Source organism: Physeter macrocephalus, chromosome 11 (genome assembly GCF_002837175.3).
Source record: "Physeter macrocephalus isolate SW-GA chromosome 11, ASM283717v5, whole genome shotgun sequence".
In the NCBI taxonomy this organism is placed as follows: domain Eukaryota; kingdom Metazoa; phylum Chordata; class Mammalia; order Artiodactyla; family Physeteridae; genus Physeter; species Physeter macrocephalus.
In genome coordinates, this window is record NC_041224.1 from 104,933,314 (window position 1) to 104,953,165 (window position 19,852).

At 44.0% G+C, this 19,852-nt stretch overlaps 1 protein-coding gene across 12 annotated transcripts in view; it reads left to right on the forward strand.

The window, feature by feature from the left end:
• RYR3 (ryanodine receptor 3) overlaps window positions 1–19,852 on the forward strand; it is a 570,442-nt gene that overhangs the window by 539,054 nt on the left and 11,536 nt on the right. For 7 of the 12 annotated variants that reach the window (XM_055088336.1, XM_055088342.1, XM_055088337.1 and 4 more), the window contains 10 exons: window positions 1,365–1,469; window positions 3,217–3,298; window positions 3,953–5,283; window positions 7,504–7,562; window positions 9,026–9,260; window positions 10,329–10,415; window positions 12,037–12,237; window positions 15,372–15,502; window positions 19,104–19,146; window positions 19,620–19,747. In XM_055088336.1, coding sequence (XP_054944311.1) covers window positions 1,365–1,469; window positions 3,217–3,298; window positions 3,953–5,283; window positions 7,504–7,562; window positions 9,026–9,260; window positions 10,329–10,415; window positions 12,037–12,237; window positions 15,372–15,502; window positions 19,104–19,146; window positions 19,620–19,747 — 2,402 coding nt within the window. Of the gene's footprint in view, window positions 1–1,364; window positions 1,470–3,216; window positions 3,299–3,952; window positions 5,284–7,503; window positions 7,563–9,025; window positions 9,261–10,328; window positions 10,416–12,036; window positions 12,238–15,371; window positions 15,503–19,103; window positions 19,147–19,619; window positions 19,748–19,852 lie in introns of those variants that run through there. The other 5 variants (XM_055088340.1, XM_028495566.1, XM_055088346.1 and 2 more) reach the window with 3 other exon arrangements.

Below are 19,852 nucleotides of genomic sequence, written 5' to 3' on the forward strand. Positions count from 1 at the left end.
TAATTCTGCAACCATTATACATATATAATGGAAGTGAACCAGGTTTCTCACTGTTGGAGTGGGAGGTTACAGATGAGCAAGCAGAGGAGATAGAAGATCCCTGTGGGAATGAATGAGAGTCAGAGACATTTGTATGCTCAACTCATGTTCAGCTTAACATAGATACAAATGGTTACATGTGGAAATATTTATGGATATGTGTATACACATGGATTAGGACAACACACATATTTCTGCTGCTCCGTCAGCCAGGAGGACCCAAAAAACGACACCCCAGTAGCAACAAGCACAACTAGAGCCCAGATCTTGGTTTCTAATACCATTCTCCATTGAAAGGAAATAGGGCTCCTTAGAGAAATGGCTGATTCTAGAACTAGGGCTGGAAACATACAGGATGAGCCTGGAGAATGCTATAGTGCAAGAAAATGCTAAAAAAAAATGATGGGGGTATGTCAAAGGGATACAGGAGCCAACTGAAAGAGCTCCCAGTGGCCAAAACTGGAAAAATTAGAGCTACAAAAGAAAGTAAATAAAGTAGTATTGAATTATAACCCAAAGCATAAAATGTGTGGAGTCCATACTGATATAAAGAAATGATTAAATAAATAAGAAAGAATAGACAACTCTCCATTCAGAAGAATTTCAAATAACTTATTTTTAAAAAGAAGAGAAAAGAAACAGTGGTTCAATAATGATCTTCCAAAATAGGAAAGGTTATTAACATGGAAAATGCAGACTGGTCATCAAGTCATCCGTCTATGTCTGGCTTTCAGAAAAGATAGAGATGAGGTACCTGACGTTTAGGTTAATGATAAGAAAATCCTAAAAGTAGTTGAACATTAGGAATACAATTCAGATTTTTTCACTTAAGTAGATAGCGATGTGGTCATCACATTTAATGTGCAGCTTTGCCTGCAAACAATGCGTGCACAAGGGCCTGGTTTTCAAATTGTGCTCCTTGGAACCCTGGAGTTCCTCAGAACCCCTCTTAGGCCAAGGTGTGGGCCAGAGTCAGCAGGAGTACCCTTCAGTCCTGTTTCAACCAGAGCATTTACCTCTTAAATAATGTTCTTTAGCATAAGAACGGAAACTAAAAGAAAATCGGAAGCTCAAAGAAAATCTCTGAAAATCCCCGCACTGTGACATTCCTAGTGATTTTTCCTAGAAATAGGATCTTAGGATTGGGGGGGACACGATGGAGTGGGGAGAAAAGTAATATCCTGGGAAAACATTGAGCTGCAAAATATGTGATTTTTGGAAAGAGCTCTCTACATATATGAGCTGATGTCAAATGCCCTTACTAGGGCAAGTTTCAGAGCAGCTTGTGATGCTCCAGTGGAATAAGAATGTCCTCCTCTCCGTAGGGCCCCTGCATTGGGAACCAGCAGAGCCTCGCTCACAGTAGGCTATGGGATGCAGTGGTCGGCTTCCTCCATGTATTTGCTAACATGCAGATGAAACTCTCTCAGGTACTGTGGCCCGTTCCCCGTTCCCGATGTGTTGTTGGTGTGAAACGCTAAGTCAGTCCCCACCCCCTGGTCTTCCCATTGTGGATGTGGCTGCTTGACGAAATGATTGGAAAAGCCATGCAGATCAGGTCTCATTTTTAAAATGAGGGCCTAAATGGGAAATAGGAATGAACACCTCCTGGGGGTGGGGGCAGGCGGGGGTGTCCCAGACAGGCTTTTGCATGAATGCAGCTTTCTGCCTTGTGTCCTTTTCATAATAGCCTACCCTTTTCATAATAGCCTCAACACTTGCTTTTTATGGTGCTAATCCCTTTTGCTTCCTTGTCACTGTTTTGCAATTTAAGCACATGATCTACCCCCCTGTCTGCTCTGTCAAATGTCTGCATGTCTCTGTAATTCACATCTCCCTTCTCTGTCACCTTTGCTTCCCCTCTTCCCCATCTCTGCCTTTCCTTCTCACTCCCCATCTCTCTGGCAAGATGAATCGGAATCGCTCAGAGCATTTATTATGAACAAATAAATGTAGTGTCTGTAGAAGTCGATGGCCTCTCTCCATGGAAACACATGAGGGAGAACTTCAGGATATGTTTCAGGCTGATCAGAGTAACATTGGGAGCATTAATTTAAATAATGTGTATCTAAAATTGTCAAGGCTGTCACATCTGCCTCTCTCTTCTGGAATGTGCTATTTACCCCTTTCATTTTTTCCCCTTTTGACTCTGGCCTTATGGGAGGAGAGAGTTCTTGGGAGGGCTGCCAATTTATCAGCCCAGTGGGGCAGTGCGGTGTAGAGGCTCCAGAGACAGGATCCTGACCCTGCCATCTCCTCACTGGTGTCTTCTGGGAAGTCACTTCCCCTTTCTGGTTTTTGCTTTCATCATCTATAAAATATTGGGAGTTAAAATAGATGACCTTTGAGGGCTCTTCTAGCTCTGACAATCTACACTTCTATGATGTTTTGTGGACAGCTATGACACACTCCAAAGGTGCTAGAAAATCCCTCTGAAGTCTGAAGGGCCAAAGAACTATGTCTTTGTGAGACAGAGTCTGTAAAAGAAGTGTGGCCCAGAATGCATTTTTTAACCTCACCCTCAGATTCCCCACCTCCGATCTTCCAAGGATTGTTTTCCTTCTGTGACATAGGTATCAAGTCCAGAGCTCACTTGGCAATGCCCTGTCTGCAATGCTGAAATTAAAACCAAACAGACTGGTATCAAAACCATCCGGAGGAATAGCCTCGATGATATATTAATAACATTTTAAGGGACCACTGGCACCCCGATCACCACCAATTAGAATCAGGAGAACCTAAATTAAGAAAGAAAGGAGAACCCAATTGGTGATTAGAACCTTGAAACTTTAATTGGATTGCAGTAGTATTCCCCAAAAGCTCACTGATAATTCTTCGGTATGAAAAATGGCAACCTAAGCTACTAGAGATACCTAACGGCTCTTTGGTGGATTGGGTTGTTCAGTAGTTTTGGACAACAATTGGTATATCTGCCACGTTGCGTTAATAAAAGGAAAACTGTAAAGGAACTCTTTTGTGTGAACCCTGCTACAGCGAGCCTCCTGATGCTACAAAGAGAGGATGCTAAGACATCCGCATTCACCATGAGAAGGGAGCTCATTCTGGAGATGGATGCAGCCTTCACCTGACCTTCCCAGAGCAGGCTCTCCTTGCTCACTGCCCTGTACTTTGCTGAGGGATCAGATAGCTCAGGGGTATCTCCTGTTTCTGTTCTAGGATTCCAGTCAGATCGAGCTGCTGAAGGAACTCTTGGATCTCCTTCAGGACATGGTGGTGATGCTTCTGTCCCTCCTGGAAGGTTGGGCTGTTTGGTATAACTAGGCAATCACACGACTGTAATTGGTCCGAGCACTAACCGTACTAACCACGCAGATTATCCTTCTGGCAGGTCATTGATGCCATATGACATTGGTTAGAAAACCAAATTTTCAGAATCAAAAAAATGAGTGAGGGGCACATGGTCTGATGGACAAAGCCTGAAACCAACTCATTTTATCTCAGTAGGAAAGCCAGAATGAACTGGGGAAAACCTCCAAGCTTTGCTCTTCCCTATCCTCTCCCTCTCCCCATTGCTTTCCGATACATCTGGCTGCCAGTGTGTATGCCAGCCATCTAGTTGGGCACCCTCCTAGGTCTAAGGGGATTACAGGGGCACCACTTATCCCTATGTGTCCCTGACAATCTGATAATGAAACCACTCTCCAGGCCCCAGGCCAGACAAAAGGCACTGGCGTGGCCATCTCCTCCTTCCCTGTGTTTCTTTCCCCCTTGGCTCCTGGTGGTGTAGTCTTTATGGCTTGCTGCTCCCTCCTACCCATTTCCAAATCATCACGGTCAGAAAAGAGCTGACCGATTTGGCATATAAGTCTTCTAAAAAACATCTGCCTGACCAGTTACATGATGACATGGGTTTATTTATGTATCTGTATGTCTTTTTGAACCTGCCTCACAGGGAATGTGGTAAATGGAACGATTGGCAAGCAGATGGTTGACACACTGGTAGAGTCCTCTACCAATGTAGAAATGATCTTGAAATTCTTTGACATGTTCTTGAAACTTAAAGACTTAACCAGCTCAGACACCTTCAAAGAATATGACCCCGATGGGAAGGGGATCATCTCCAAAAAGGAATTCCAGAAGGCCATGGAAGGGCAAAAACAGTACACGCAGTCGGAGATTGACTTTCTCCTTTCGTGCGCGGAAGCGGATGAGAATGACATGTTTAATTACGTTGACTTTGTAGACCGGTTCCACGAGCCGGCCAAGGACATAGGGTTTAACGTGGCGGTGTTATTGACAAACCTCTCCGAACATATGCCAAATGATTCTCGCCTTAAGTGTCTGTTGGACCCAGCCGAAAGCGTACTCACTTACTTTGAACCGTACCTAGGACGCATTGAGATCATGGGTGAGGCCAAGAAAATTGAGCGTGTTTATTTTGAGATCAGTGAGTCCAGTCGAACTCAGTGGGAGAAGCCCCAGGTGAAGGAGTCTAAGCAGCAGTTCATCTTTGATGTCGTCAATGAAGGCGGAGAGCAAGAAAAGATGGAGCTGTTCGTGAACTTCTGTGAAGACACCATCTTTGAGATGCAGTTAGCGTCACAGATCTCAGAATCGGACTCAGCTGACAGGCCAGAAGAGGAGGAGGAAGAAAATGAAGACTCTTCCCATACGTTAGAAGTTGAGGGTGAAGAGGAGGACGACAAGTCTTTTGAGTGTGCCTCTGCGTTTGCCGTGGCCTGTGCCTCAGTGAAGAGAAATGTGGCCAACTTTCTGAAGAGGGCCACCCTGAAGAACCTCAAGAAGCAGTGTAGGAAGGTAAAGAAGATGACTCTGAAGGAGCTGGTGAAGGTGTTCTTCTCTTTCTTCTGGACGTTGTTCGTGGGGCTTTTCCACTTGCTCTTCGCCATATTGGGAGGAATCTTTCAGATTCTCTGGAGCACAGTGTTTGGAGGGGGCCTCATAGAAGGCGCAAAGAACATCAGAGTCATAAAGATCCTGGGTGACATGCCTGACCCAACCCAATTTGGTATCCACGATGATGCGATGGAGGCTGAGAGGGCAGAAGTGCCCGAGCCAGGTATCGCCACGGAACTCGTGCACTTTGGAAAGGGGGAGAGGGGAGATGCGGATATTATGTCAGATCTCTTTGGACTCCAGTCAAAGAAAGAAGGTGGCTTAAAGCATGGGCCTGAAGTGGGTTTGGGTGACCTCTCTGAGATTATTGGCGAGGATGAACCCCCCACGTTAGAGAGTACTGTACGGGAGAAAAGGAAAGCACAGGTAAGCATGATTTGTTTCTATCATCTTTTTTTATCCCCAGAAAAAGACTTGCCCCGCTACCTTGCCATCAGTACTGACACCAGTTCCTAGGAGGCAATGTTGTGTTAGACACCAGCTCATCTGTGATTACCCTGATCTGATAATTCCAGCTCTGCCATGTCTGGGGAGATGAGACTTAGATGGTTGTCTCAATATCTAATTGCTGAATGGTCTTCCAGTTTACATTGTAGAGTTCAAACAGGATGGTCCTTGACCCTCAACTTGCTTCCACACCTTTATTAGGCGCACAGGTTCAAGGCACACAGGTTCATTCAGTAACTGAAAGCATAGAAAACCAGGTATAGCATACGAGGAGACCTTTCTGGTGAGATAAACTTCTGCAGTATCCTGAAAGGTCCAGATGTTATCATATGATTTAGCACAGTGCCCAGTGAGTTTTATCATGCTTGGGACATTTTCATCCTTGTGATGCAACCACTATCCAGTTTGGACTTTGAGTCAGTCAACTCGATTAAGATAGCAGTAACTCAGAGCCCTTTGGCCAGGGAAAGTTCTGGGTGTTGCAGCATCCAACTCACAGCATCATTCTAGTGATAAAGAGAGTATGGAGAGAAATGTAAAGAGATCAGAGCCCAAAGTCAACCTTTATTCATTTTTTAAAAAATAAATAAATTAATTAATTAACTTATTTATCTATTTACGGCTGAGTTGGGTCTTTGTTGCTGCGTGCGGGCTTTCTCCAGTTGCGGCGAGCGGGGGCTACTCTTCTTTGCGGTGCGCGGGCTTCTCATCGCGGTGGCTTCTCTTGTTGCAGAGCACGGCCTCTAGGCGCGCGGGCTTCAGTAGTTGTGGCTCACGGGCTCTGGGGCGCAGGCTCAGTAGTTGTGGCACGCAGGCTTAGTTGCTCCGCGGCATGTGGGATCTTCCCGGACCAGGGCTCGAACCCGTGTCCCCTGCATTGGCAGGCGGATTCTTAACCACTGCGCCACCGGGGAAGCCCCTTTATTCATTTTTTACATGAATGTTTATTGAATAGTTAATATGCACTTGTCACTGTTTTAGGCTCTGGGAATACACTGGTGAATGAGAAATGCATCGTTCCTATAATTTAGTGGAAAAGATAGACATTGGACAGGTCAGTACAAGCATGAAGAACATTAGGAAGGAAGTCTATCAGGTGCTATGGAAATGTATAGGAGAGATGTCTCACCTGGGTTAGAGAGTCAGGGAGAGAAGTATCAGAATCATAAGCATTCTGACAGTATTAATTTATTTATTGTTTTGTTCCCTGTTGTAACCCAGGGCCTAGAACAGAGTTTGATACATAAAAGGGACTCATTCAAGGCCTGCTACATGCCAGGCTGTGTTCCTAGGACATGAGAATACATTGATTAACAAAAGAGACAACACTTTTGTTTTAAAGGAGCTTAATTTCTAGTGGAAGAAGACAACAAATAATTATCATTTTTGACATATGCTAAAATAAATGAACAAGGTCGTGTGTTACAGAATGAATGTGGGCCCTACTATAAGTAGGATACTCAAGGAGCATCTGCAAAGGTATAATCTGAACCAAGTCCTGAAGAATGGCAGGCACATCAAAAGCCAGGGCAGTCATATTCCAGGCAAATGATATGGCATGTGCCAAGGTCCTGGTGCAGGGAAGGATTTGGAATGTCCCAGGAAAGGAATGAAGGTCTGAATGTTTGTGCTGGACATGAGTCAAGTGATGCAAGGTGAAAACGGAGAGAAAGGCCATGATCATGTAGGCCTTATAGGCTTTGGTGTAGGGAGCTTGAATTTTATTCTAAGCGCAATGGTCATCAATCAGAGGGATTTGGGTGATGGAAGAGAATTGAAGATACTGTCTGATGGAAGCAGGTTCTGGACTGGACCTGTGTTCCATCTCTCCCTGACCCCGTGAAGCAGTAGGACCACTGCCACGGGGCTCTGACAATGTCCTAGCAAAAGTTTTTTCTTTGGGTTGAATAATAACAGGGCGGTTATGTTTTCAAGCTTGAAATCTTTGTCTTATCACTCTAGAGCAGCTTAATATATAGCAGGACACCTGTGTTCTGTGATCCTGAGAAAAGCAGAAGCATAAAGAGAGAAAGCCATTGGGACTTGTGACCATGGAGAGTAAAATGGCCAGTGATATGGCTCATCACCATGAACTCGTTTATCCTGAGGAAAGTTTGACTGATTGTTATTTTTGTCTAGGCAGCAGAGACGAAAGCAGCTCATGAAACAGAAGGAAAAGTGGAGTCTGAGAAGGCAGAGTAAGTTCTTGGTAGCATGGACTGCTCTAATTGCTGTGCTTAATAGTTCTTGATGTTAACTACTATTTTGTTGTTATGGTAAATGTATAACTGATTCACTTTGTTGTAAAGGAGAAACTAACACACTATTGTAAAACAGTTATACTCCAATAAAGATGTTAAAAAAAAAAAATTAAAAAAAAATATAAAAGCAAAGGGAAGAGGGAAGGAACAATATAGGTGTAGGGTAGTAGGAGGTACAAACTATTAGGTATAAAATAAGTTACAAGGATATAGTGTACAACTGTGGGGATATAGCCAATATTTTATGATAACTATAAATGGAGTATAACCTTTAAAAATTGTGAATCACTGTATTGTACACCTGTAACTTACAGAATATTGTGCAGCAAGTATACTTCAATAAGGAATAAAAAATAAAAAAGGAAAGGAAAACAGGAAAAAAAAAAAAAGAAACATATTGTGCAAGCCCTGGATACATTTCTTTTTTTTCATTTTTATGGCTAATATTCCATTGTATATGTGTGTGTGTGTGTGTGTGTGTGTGTGTGTGTGTGTGTGTGTATCTCTTCTTTATCCATGCAGCTATTGATGGACACTTCAGTTGCTTCCGTATCTTGGCTATTGTAAATAATGCTGCTGTGAACACTGGGGTGCATGTATCTTTTGGAATTACTGTTTTCATTTTCTTTGGATATATACCCAGGAGTGAAATTGCTGCATCATATAGTAGATCCATTTTTAGTTTTTTGAGGAATCTCCATACTGTTTTCTATAGTGGCTGCACCAATTTACATTCCCACCAATAGTGCACAAGGGTTTCCTTTTCTCCAGATCCTGGCCACGACTTGTTATTTGTTGTCTTTTTGATGATAGCCATTCTGGCAGGCGTGAGGTTTTGTGGTTTTGATTTGCATTTCCCTGATGATTAGTGATGGTGAGCATCTTTTCATGTGTGGATACATTTCTTTTTACCCCAGCTATACAATAAACACAATCTAATAATTTTGTTCACTTTAGACTCCAAATAGTAGATCAGAGTTTCACCATCTGACCGAGCAAATTATCAAACACGCACACTTAGCCACTTCATATAATGTTGATGATGGTGATATCTAGTAATTACTGCATAACTATTACATACCAGGCCTTTTGCTAAGCTCTTTTATACAATATCTCATTTAATTCCTACGACAAACTTAGAAGAATAGGTACTATTGGTAATGCCCATGAAAGCCTAGAAAATAAAGGACAACATTTCTGAAGGGGAAAAAGGTTGGTAAGGCAAAGTTCGGAAGAACTTGTATATAACTGATGTACGCCTGTGACTGTGACTCATCAAAGCAGGCACCGCTCCTAAATACAAAGTTGACATCCAAGCACTATGGGTAATAAAGACCTGAGGTTCCCACCCTCAAGGAATAATACATCTCCCACCCGTCTCAGCCAAGATTTCTCTTTAGCTTCCCTGCCAGGGCCAGGCCTCCCTCTCCCGTCCATGATGAGTGGGCTTCTCATTCCTGCAGCATGGAAGATGGGGAGAAAGAGGACACAGCCAAAGAAGAAGAGCAGGCCGAGGCCGGGTGGGCAGATGTGACCAAAAGGAAGAAGCGATGGTGTGGCCAGAAAATTGAGAAGCCTGAAGCCTTCATGGCCAGTTTCTTTAAAGGGCTGGAAATCTATCAGACCAAGTTGCTGGTGAGTGTTCCGGCCCTGGACCCGCTCGGGTGCAGGCGCTGGCCCGGGCAGACCTCAGAGAAGTGGCCACTGACTTTGTTTCACGTTTGGTTAGTTGTTCTTCCTCGTCTTTCTCATTCTTCTTCCTTCCCTCTTCTCGATTATCTGTCTGTCCCTTCTGTGTTGGAGGGAAAGGAAAAGGGAAAAGGCAAATGCTCCAGCTCCTCTGCCCCGCCCTCTCTCTAGGAGAGCTGCTCCTTTCTGTGTGCTAGGTGGGGACCTGGCCCATCCTGGTCCAAAACTTCAGAAGTAGTGCGATCATTCAGATGCAGAAAGAACATTCCTGTGTTGTGTTAGGTTCTCACACTAGCCCTCAAAAGCTTTGTTACTCCACACACCCTCAGCCCTCAGCCCAACTTGTCATATCCTTTCTCTGGCAAATTGCCCACTGAGGCACAGTTGCTGAAGGCCAGGACTACACCTCCCAGCACCATTGGTGGGAGCCCCCTCCACGGAGAGGGTGAGAGCTTCCCCAGGCAGCTGCCATTCCAGTCCGCAAGTGTCGATTTTTCCAGGAAAGATGGCAGAGGGTACGGGAATGGTTCCCCCTAAAAGGGGAGAAGCAGAAACGCCGGGTCTGTGACTTACAAAGAGACAGAGACTCTCAGCCTCAGTCTGGCTGCAGCCAGAGTGGGAGCTTCAGGGGTCTTTGGTGGGCCTAGATCACTCATAATTTCCAAATCGACTGCTTACTTGGGGTGTGGAGGGTACACACACACGCGCGCGCATGTACCTTCATAACAGCATGAGTCCTGTGCTGGCGGCGTGTTTAGGCATTTGCTTCCCTGAGGTTTAAACCAGAGCAGGGTTCCCTTGAGCAGCATTCTAAGCAATTTTTAAAAAAATCGTCATTTTTGGTCCCCCCCAAATAAGTCATAAGAAGGCCAGGATAGTCCTAGATGAGTGGTTACCAACGGGTAGGACTAGTCCTGTGTAAACTTCTAACCAGAGAAGATCATCTGTGTGAAAGAGGGAAGGTCCTTCTCCCTGCCAAAGCTCTTCTACTTCTGTCTGTCCTTTTCTTTTCAGCACTACCTGGCCAGGAATTTCTACAACCTGAGGCTCCTTGCTCTGTTTTTAGCCTTCGCTATCAACTTCATCCTGCTCTTTTACAAGGTGATGTGATGCTTCATTCAGGGGTTATTTGGTGAATAGATTATATACTTTTTAAAAAGTAATAGAGGCTATGCTCTTAATTCAAGCAAAAACTCTGATATCTAAGGAAATTTCTAAGACACTGGCTTCTAAAAAAAGGACACTGTCTTTAGCAATGGAGAGAATAGAGAAACTGGTTGTAAGGGAAGCCAGTTAGGGCACCATTTCAATCATTCAGGCTTGTTTTAGTTATTACTTAATTCTTCAGACATTTGTTGGGTGTCTACAATAGGCTAGACCCTATCTTAGGAGCTGTAAGTTTATTTCAAACTGAATAATAAATACAGTTCTTTCCCTGAGGAATAAGGTAACAAAGAACCATGATAGTTGGCCCGTATGTTAGAACTATTATGAAGGAAGAATAGGAGTTGGTTTCTGGATGTGGAAGACAGGGACTCATCAAGATAAATGAAGATTTTGAATGTTGGTAAGTGGGTCTTGTACACTGTAGATGCATAATAAATGTTAGTAGAATGAATTAATGAATGCTGTAGGTCCTGGATTCTTTTTTGACATCGTGTTTAACCGGCTATTCTGTCTCTTGCCTCTCTCCCTTCCTACTGAAAACCACAAATCTAATTTTTGTAAAACATGCTCTTATCCACATCAATATTGCACTTGATAACCTAATGGCTTGCTGTTGCCCATAGCAGAAAAATGGAAGTCTGTAGAGGGGTATGGCGAAGCCTAGCTTTAAACACATGGAGAGGTTGAGGTGACTTAGCCATGCATGTGGAGACAGCCAGCAAGCAGCTGGACATGCACGGTAACAGCCTCAAAGGTGCCGATTTGGGAGTCACTGTGTAAGGATGGCAGTGAAGCCACGGGTGCTAATGGCATCTAAGAAAGAAGGGAAATGACTGCACTTGTGCATATGAGAGTTTGTCCTAGCCTCCTCCCAGGCTGTAGCATTTTTTTTTCAAATTTATTTGTTTTATTTATTTATTTTTGGCTGCATTGGGTCTTCGTTGCTGCACGCGGGCTTTCCCTAGTTGCGGTGAGCGGGGGCTACTCTTTGTTGCAGTGAGTGGGCTTCTCATTGCGGTGGCTTCTCTTGTTGCGGAGCACGGGCTCTAGGTGCACGGGCTTCAGTAGCTGTGGCACGCGGGCTCAGTAGTTGTGGCTCATGGGCTCTAGAGCGCAGGCTCAGTAGTTGTGGCGCACGGGCTTAGTTGCTCCGCGGCGTGTGGGATCTTCCCGGACCAGGGCTCGAACCCATGTCCCCTGCCTTGGCAGGCGGGTTCTCAACCACTGCGCCACTGGGGAAGCCCCAGACCGTAGCATTTTTAAGATTACCTCCTGCAGCTCAAGGATTGTAGAACATGTAGTAAAACTTTCCTAACTGTAAAAATTTTTGGTTTGTTTTCAAGAGAGAGGTTTTGTCTCTTAAAACTTTTGTTTGCAATTATTAGAGATCCTGGAGATTCCCAGGAACAAGGTACCTAAAGACCTCATTCCCTCATCGAGTAATATGGAATCACTACTGTTTGCACAGCAGATGCCAGCAGTATAAAATATGTGGGGAGAGCCCAGTGGCGGAGGTCTTTCTGGTGTTTCTAAGAGAGTGTGTGTTTTGGGCCAGGTCACCGAGGAACCTTTAGAAGAAGAGACAGAAGACATTGCAAACCTGTGGAATTCCTTTAATGATGAGGAAGAGGAAGAAGCAGTGGTGTTCTTTGTCCTGCAGGAGAGCACTGGATATATGGCGCCAACATTGCGAACCCTGGCCATTATCCACACCATCATTTCTTTAGTCTGCGTGGTGGGCTATTACTGCCTGAAGGTAAGTTGCCAGCCACTCTGAATCTAACCTGACTCCTTGGGGAAGAAGCATCATTTTTGAACCCAGCCAGCCCTTTGTTCTCTAAGACTTTACTAATAGCCTAAGGTTGGTGAGGCCGCAGCCTGGGCGCCACCCAGGAGCGGGTTAAAACTGCAGACTTTTGCCCCCTACCCAAGCCTTTTAAATCAGAATCTGCAGTGAACATGATCCGCAGGTGATCTGTATTCACACTCTGGTTTGAGAAGCCTTGGTCCAGGAGTCTCACTTCAGCCACCCTTGTGACATTGCATCGAATCAAAATCATCGGGCTAAGTCACGCATGGAGCTGGTAATGAGGGGATCTTCTCACCTTTGAATTTATGTTGAAATTTTTATAAAAATGCTTTTCACCTTTCAGAAATTATTAGGTTTTAGCTATTTGAGATGAGTTACTGTTTCCGTCGTCCTATTGCTGCATAACAAATCACCCCCCAGAATTCAATGGCTTAAACTGATGACCATTTTCTCTCTGATTCTGTGTTTGCCTGGGCACATTAGAGCGGTTCCTCTGCACCCTGTGGAAGTGGTCACATCAGCAACCAGCTGGGAGCTCAGATGAGCTACACTGTCCAAGATGGCCCATGCACGTTGGCAAGGGAACAGCTGGAAGGCTGGGCTCAGTTGGGGTAGCTGGGCCTCTCTCCCCCTCCTTGTAGACTCAGGGCATCTCCCTTTCCATGTGGTCTCTTCACATGCTCTCTCCAGCTGGGTAGCTGGACTTCTTGCATATGATGGCTTGGGTGTCCAAAAAGAACACAAATGGAAGCTGCTAGTCCTTCTTAAGGCTTAGGCCCAGAACTGGCAAGGTGCCATTTCTACCACATTCTGTTGATTCAGGCAAGTCACAGGGCCAGCCAAGATTCACTGTTGCAGAGGGTGAAGGGGGCTACACGAGGGCGTGAATAACAGGAGACGTGGTTCTCTGGGACCATCTTCAGACACTGCTATAGTTATGTCAATCTTCAGTCATTCTGTTTGTTTTAGGTGTTCCAAGTCCAGTTCTGTTGCTACTACACCACAATTGTTTTTTCTCATTACATTTTTTCTTACTTCTCTTAAGTAGGAAGTTTCCTTGGCCCTATACCAAGCCACCTTTTCCCTGAGAAGAAAGAGTCCAGGAAATCTTTTCCTGTCCTTGTGGCTCTCACTTCCCCCAGTGGGCTGCAGTATCACTTAGGAAGTCCAGCTGCCCTGCTGGAGAGACCACGTGTCCTAAACTGCTCTGAGGCCTCCACTGTAACAATGAAAGAATGGATTCTGGAGCCCGGCCTCTGGGGTTGGACCCACAGTTCTGCCACTTAACCTCGCCATTCCTCTGTTTCCTCATCTGCGGGAAAAAAATGACTGTGATAATAATACCACCAACCGCTAAAGTTGCTAAAGGGAGGATTAAATGAATTAACATGTGTAAAATACTCAGAGCCAGACGTAGTAAACATTAGAGCATGTTCGCTACTATTCCTTAGTTCACCATCTGGAGCTCAGCTTGTCGGCTAGGGTACAGGTAACCTAGAGAAAACAAAAATAAACACTGTCTAGGGAATAAAAATGTGGAAGTTGTACTTACAAGGGAATACAACTTCATAAAAGATTGACGGAGAATGCTTCAAATCCCAGTGATCAGTACTGACCTAAAACTTGATATTATTATTGTAATTCAGAGTCACCTTGACACACAGCAGACACTAGTCAGGGCGGCTTTCCCTGCTTCCCCCCCCACATGATCCATGAACCAACACCAGGCACTGATTCTGCAGTGTGCAATGTCCATTAGTAGCCTTTGCCACCTTCCTGTCATGATTCTTTTATTTCCTCAGTGTTGTTGCCTTGTTTTAAAAAAAGGGTAAGCAGGAACTATATTCAATATCCTGTGGTAAACCATAATGGAAAAGAATATGAAAAAGAAGGTATATGTATGTATAACTGAGTCACTTTGCTATCATCTACCAGAAACTAACACAACATTGTAAATGAACTATACTTCAGTGAAATAAATTTTAAAAATAAAAAATAATTAAGGGAGGAAGAGAAAGGGTAAGCAGTAACTCTTTCTTTACGAACCATTATCTAAATTTTGCCTTTTTGTCTTGGAAATAAAGGAGCAGCGTGGGTTGTACGGATATCACGAGATTTGAGAAGGAGTTATTAGAAGAAACAGTTTGGAGACCAAGGTCTCCGGGATGTTGCCAAGTAACCAGTAGCTTCCCAGGTGGATGAGAAGCCCTAGCTCTGTCTGAGTTAAGCTTTTCTGGCTAGTGGAGCTCTGGCTTTTCTGCCTTCTCATTTCCTGGGATTGCAGTCGGTATCCTCTGACCTTGCTAATTCTGTCCCTGATCTGAAGTGTGTGTGTGACTGACGATGGTTAGAGCAAGTGGATATTTTCCCAGCATTTTCTGTGTATGTACTGCTTTTGTGATTGATAGGTCTTTATAACCATGCCACCATGTGTAGGCTAGAAGCAGTCATAACTATAAGAGAATGGGAAGCGATGGTGGGGAAACAAATAAATGTGCCTGGCAGGAGCTCTTCTCGGCAGGAATGTCAGGAAGAAAACTTCAATAGCAAAAGACTATGCACAGAGCCCAGTGAATCCTCTCACTGTAACCATTAAGCCATATTTCATTAATCAATCAGAATTCAAAGACATGAGATGACTATGACCCTAGCCATTGAAGGGGGTTGGAACTTTTCATCGTATTTCTGCAGCTGTCCAATATATTCTAGAATAGTTTATTATGCTTTCTAAGTCTTGGTTTACCTCCAGCCTAAGTGTTTTAGGAGACCTAAGTCATTCGGCCCTGTGATTCATCTAAATACGGTCTTCTCACCAGGACGGGTCAAGAAGTCCAGTGTGTAATACTATCAGCTGTTTAAAGGATGACCCAAATCATATGAGCTTTGGAGAGGGAGGTGTGTGAGCCAGAGGACTGAGAAGTGATTTCTTTGGCTTTGGACCCACAACTAGGCACCCTAAGAATCCCACTACAAAGAGGTTGCTGCCCTGAAGTTGGAAGGCCAATTTGTGAGATACGCATTGGAGAGGAGGCTTTCATTAGAAAGCCTTCTCTGAGTGACCAGTGTCTTCCCACTCCTAGGTTCCTTTGGTGGTATTCAAAAGAGAAAAAGAAATTGCCAGGAAGTTGGAGTTTGCTGGCCTGTATATCACCGAACAGCCTTCTGAAGATGACGTCAAGGAGCAATGGGACCGCTTAGTAATCAACACACCGTAAGTCCCCCCCGCCCCCAAAAAGAAAACGGAGTTTCTATCGTAAATCGGATACTACCTTCTTCAGCAGCCCTGGAGCCTGATTGATATAAGCCCTCCTTTGGTTTCGGGGACTTGTTTTCTCCCCTGCCTTTTCGCAAAGGAGCCTATTGTGCCTCCAACAGTTTTACGTATCCCTGTGCATTTAATGGGGGACAGAGGATATTATCAGAAAGTGCTGAGCATATTTAATTAAGACCAGATGGTCCAGCACAATACTACTTAATCTAGTTTTCCATGTTCGAGTCATACAGTGTTTCCCTGGCCCGGGGTTTCAGCGATCAAGCTGATCCGCTTCTCCAGAGTCCCCAAATGGCACAGCAGCCCTGTGACAGCACCATCTCTGAAGTCTTCTCCCTAAACAAATAGACTGCTTGGTACTAGAACTCCTCCCAATATAATTTGATAGGCAGTTCCATGGGCAGTGGAAATAGGCCCATCTGGGTGGGGATGTTAGGACCCGTGGGGTGAAGCCTGCCTTCTTGGTAGGCACGTGTACAATTGCTAACGTGGTGGAGACAAGCATTGATTCTAGAGGCAAAGGGGTAGAATACTGAGTCAGCTTTATAACTTAGACACCCGTGACCTAGGGCAAGGGAATCAGGTTTTATAAACCTCAGTTTCCTCTTCATTAATAGAAGGATGAGAATACCACCGCCTACGGTCCTGGGAGGACTCACGGATGGATTGTCACGTGCTTGGTACAGTGCCTGGCACATGGCTGTTCGTTATCCCCTTTCCCTGTTAAAGAAAAATGGCCATCACCAATAAGTCAGACAGAGAAAGACAAATAATACCATATGACATCACTTATATGTGGAATCTAAAAAATACAACACAGAGGATATAACAAAAAAGAAGCAGACTCACTGATACAGAGAACAAACCAGTGGTTACCAGCGGGGAGAGGGAAGGGAGAAGGGGCGATATAGGCACGGGTAGTAAGAGGTATAAACGATTAGGTATAAAAGAAGCTACAAGGATATATTGTACAACACAGGGATTACAGCCAAATGATTAAGATTGTAAATTTTAAGTTAGTTATGTATATTTTACAATAAAAATTTAGGAAAAAAATGACCATCACCATTAGAGCAAAGGTGATGCTCTAACGCCGGTGTATTCACAATAGGGAAATGAGAGTTGCAAGATAAATTAATGTGATGAAAGAAAAGTCAAGAAAGAGGGCTGAATATGTAAACAAAGATGACTGCTGAAGCTCTTGGCTGTGCCAGGAAAATATGCACATCTAGAAACAACAACCCTGACCCCTGCAGGAAGAAGATGCTACTTATCCTAAGATGGTGAGGCAAATTGAGAGAGGCAGCTCTACACAGGCACCGCCGAGCTTTTTTTAATAGTCCCTAGAAAGGGAAGACTCCTCTCTTAGGGAAAAAAAAGGTGTGAGCAGGCAAATCAAAAGCTTGTTTCGGCCTGCAGGTCACTGCCAATCTCCTCACTTACGGAAAAATAAGGGAAACTACTAAGACTTATTTCTGATCCTTTGTTATTATAGTATAGAAATTTTGAATATTAAATAATCTCATTCCTTGGTAAGCTTTCTGTAATTATCAGTAACGCTTGTGTCTGTGGCACAAGATGATATAGCCTAAAAGTCCCAGTAAAAACGCAGTTCAGTTTCTAGAATTTTATCCTAAGGAGATCATGAGACAAGAACACTAAACTGTTTTTAACAAGGACAGTTGCTGACATTTATTTGAAATGGCTGAAATGCCCATGAATAGGGAAACGCATGTATAAGTAAAACAACTGTTTTAAAACATTTAGATCAATGAACTTCTATTAATTATTTCTTCTTCACGATAATGGCATCATTGTACATGTAGTGCTTTGTAACCTGCTTTTTTTTTTAATTTAACTATATGTCATGGAGAGCTTTCTTCTACCTTGAAGGAGCTTACATACCTAGTCAGGAGACAAGAATGTTCAGATCAAAGTAAGATCACATCTGTGAAAGGGTCTTGACCAGAGCCTTTAGTCACTGGCCCTTCAGGATCACTTGTGGAATTTTCCACTTATGCCAAAATGTGGCCAACCCTGAGTTGTATCTTGCAGACCATTTTTTTCTAAAAGATTTAAGAGAAAGGTGATACCAGTGTGGACAGAGGAAGACTGGCTTGTTTCTATTTGTTTTGTTTATCTTGGATTCTAAATACCATACATGAAAAAAATCAAGTAGCAGAAAAATGGACAAAGAAGGAAGTCAAAAAAATTACTTCCATCCCCCGTAGATAAAATCTATTAGCAGTTTGCTTTGTTTTTAAGTGGCATTTGGATGTTTAAGACCAAGACTGCTGGGGACTTCCCTGGCAGTCCAGTGGTTATGACTTCCCCTTCCAGTACAGGGGGTGTGTGTTCGATCCCTGGTCGGGGGAACTAAGATCCCACATGCCTCGCGGCCAGAAAAGCAAAACAGGAGCGATGTTGTAACAAATTCAATAAAGCTTTAAAAACGGTCCACATCCCAAAAAAATCTTTAAAAAAAAAGACCAAGACTACTTTAAATATCCAAAAAATTTTTTTTGTTTTGTTTAAAGATTGCCACTCTGTTGTAAGAGAGGTGCCAATTGCTCAGGGTTATTCTTCTGAGAGGTCCACGAACAGAGGGAGGCCCCCCCCTTCCTCATCACCAACTTTGGGTGGCCTCTATAGCATAGGGGACTGTTGTGTTCCAGAGCTAACAAACAAGAACGATTTACACACGAAGGAAAACAGAAGAATGTTTGCACCAAGGGCCAGAGGTTCCTTGGCTGCAAACTAGACTCCCAGAGAACCTCTCAGGAAGGACTGATCGTTCTGGAGGGGAGCAAAATATTTTAAATGGTTTCTGCCAACATACCTGAAAGTAACAGTTATTTCTCGACTTTAACAATAAGAAGGTATTTGCAGTGGAGCTGGTACTAGCTACCTGCCAGAAGAAAGCTGTTCCCTCTGTGGGGTTAAGGTTGGGATGGCATAGGAACCACCTCCAAAGGAGAGAGGGATCTCATTCCCCGGAGAAAAGCACACCCCACAGGAGTTATGCAGGAATGGAGAACAGAGCAGAAGAGCACTCCATTAAGAAAACCCCCATGTAAATTAACTAACGGTGATTTCCAGACTGGAAACTTCATAGTTAGGGACTTCGTCTACACCTCCCACCACCGTGTCCCCAGCACCTACCCCAGTTACTGCCATAAAGTGGGCACTCAGTGAAGGTAGGTTGAATGCATGTGTTTCCTGCAGGGTTTGGTTTCTAGTTACACTGAGCTCAAGACACATATCCCTGCCTCTAGCTAGTCTGTCATCACAATTCCTGGCTCTTAACCATAATGTTGAAGTACAAAATGCAAAGGAGCTTTCCAAGTGTTTCAGAACTCACCACAAAGCAGTGAAACCAGAAATCAGACCTGCGGTGACTCTGAACTTCAATCAAGTCTTGAATTCTTCAATGAGCAGGACAAAACCCAAAAAGATCACAGGTCCAGACACTCAAACTGCAGAGTTTCTTGATGTGCTTGCCTTGATGTTAAGAATCTCCCTGTTTCATTTTCTTCTTCAGATCTTTTCCTAATAACTACTGGGACAAGTTTGTAAAGAGAAAGGTATGCCTTGTTGGGGGGTGGGGCAGGAGGAGTAAATTCCATGACCTGCAAAGAAATGCAGATTGTTTTTTAAGTTCTCCATATACAAACATGAATAAATGTAATGGTGCTTTTATGATGGTATCGCGAGAAGAGTAAGTCACAGAAGGGGCTTTACATGAACGCATGTAGGTTTGGGAATTATACTCATCTGCCTTAATCAGCTTAACAAAATCACTGTATTCTCCATACTAGGTTTTTTTCTTTCCTCCTAAATGATAGCTAGAAAAGCAGTTTTCACTTGTCTTTATCACTTCCGTTTTCTCTGGAGGTTATTTTTTTCTCTTTATTTTCCTTTTGCATTTTGACTCATGTCTTTTATCAACCCCTTGGAAGAGCCCAGAGCGTAACACAGCTCTGACGGCACTGGGGCTGGAGAAAACATTGGTGGTGATGCACGGCCTGAGCTCACCCTGTCCTTCTCCCTGCTTTAGGTGATCAACAAGTATGGAGATCTCTACGGAGCAGAACGCATTGCTGAACTCCTGGGGTTGGACAAAAATGCCCTTGACTTTAGCCCAGTAGAAGAGACCAAAGCAGAGGCAGCCTCCCTGGTGTCATGGTACAGAGCTTAGGAGTTCAATCCCAAAGTCTGGCTGACTAGACCCTTTATCTTTCCAGCCCTCTTCCCTGTGCTACAGGGAAAACTCACAATCACGTCTTCGCT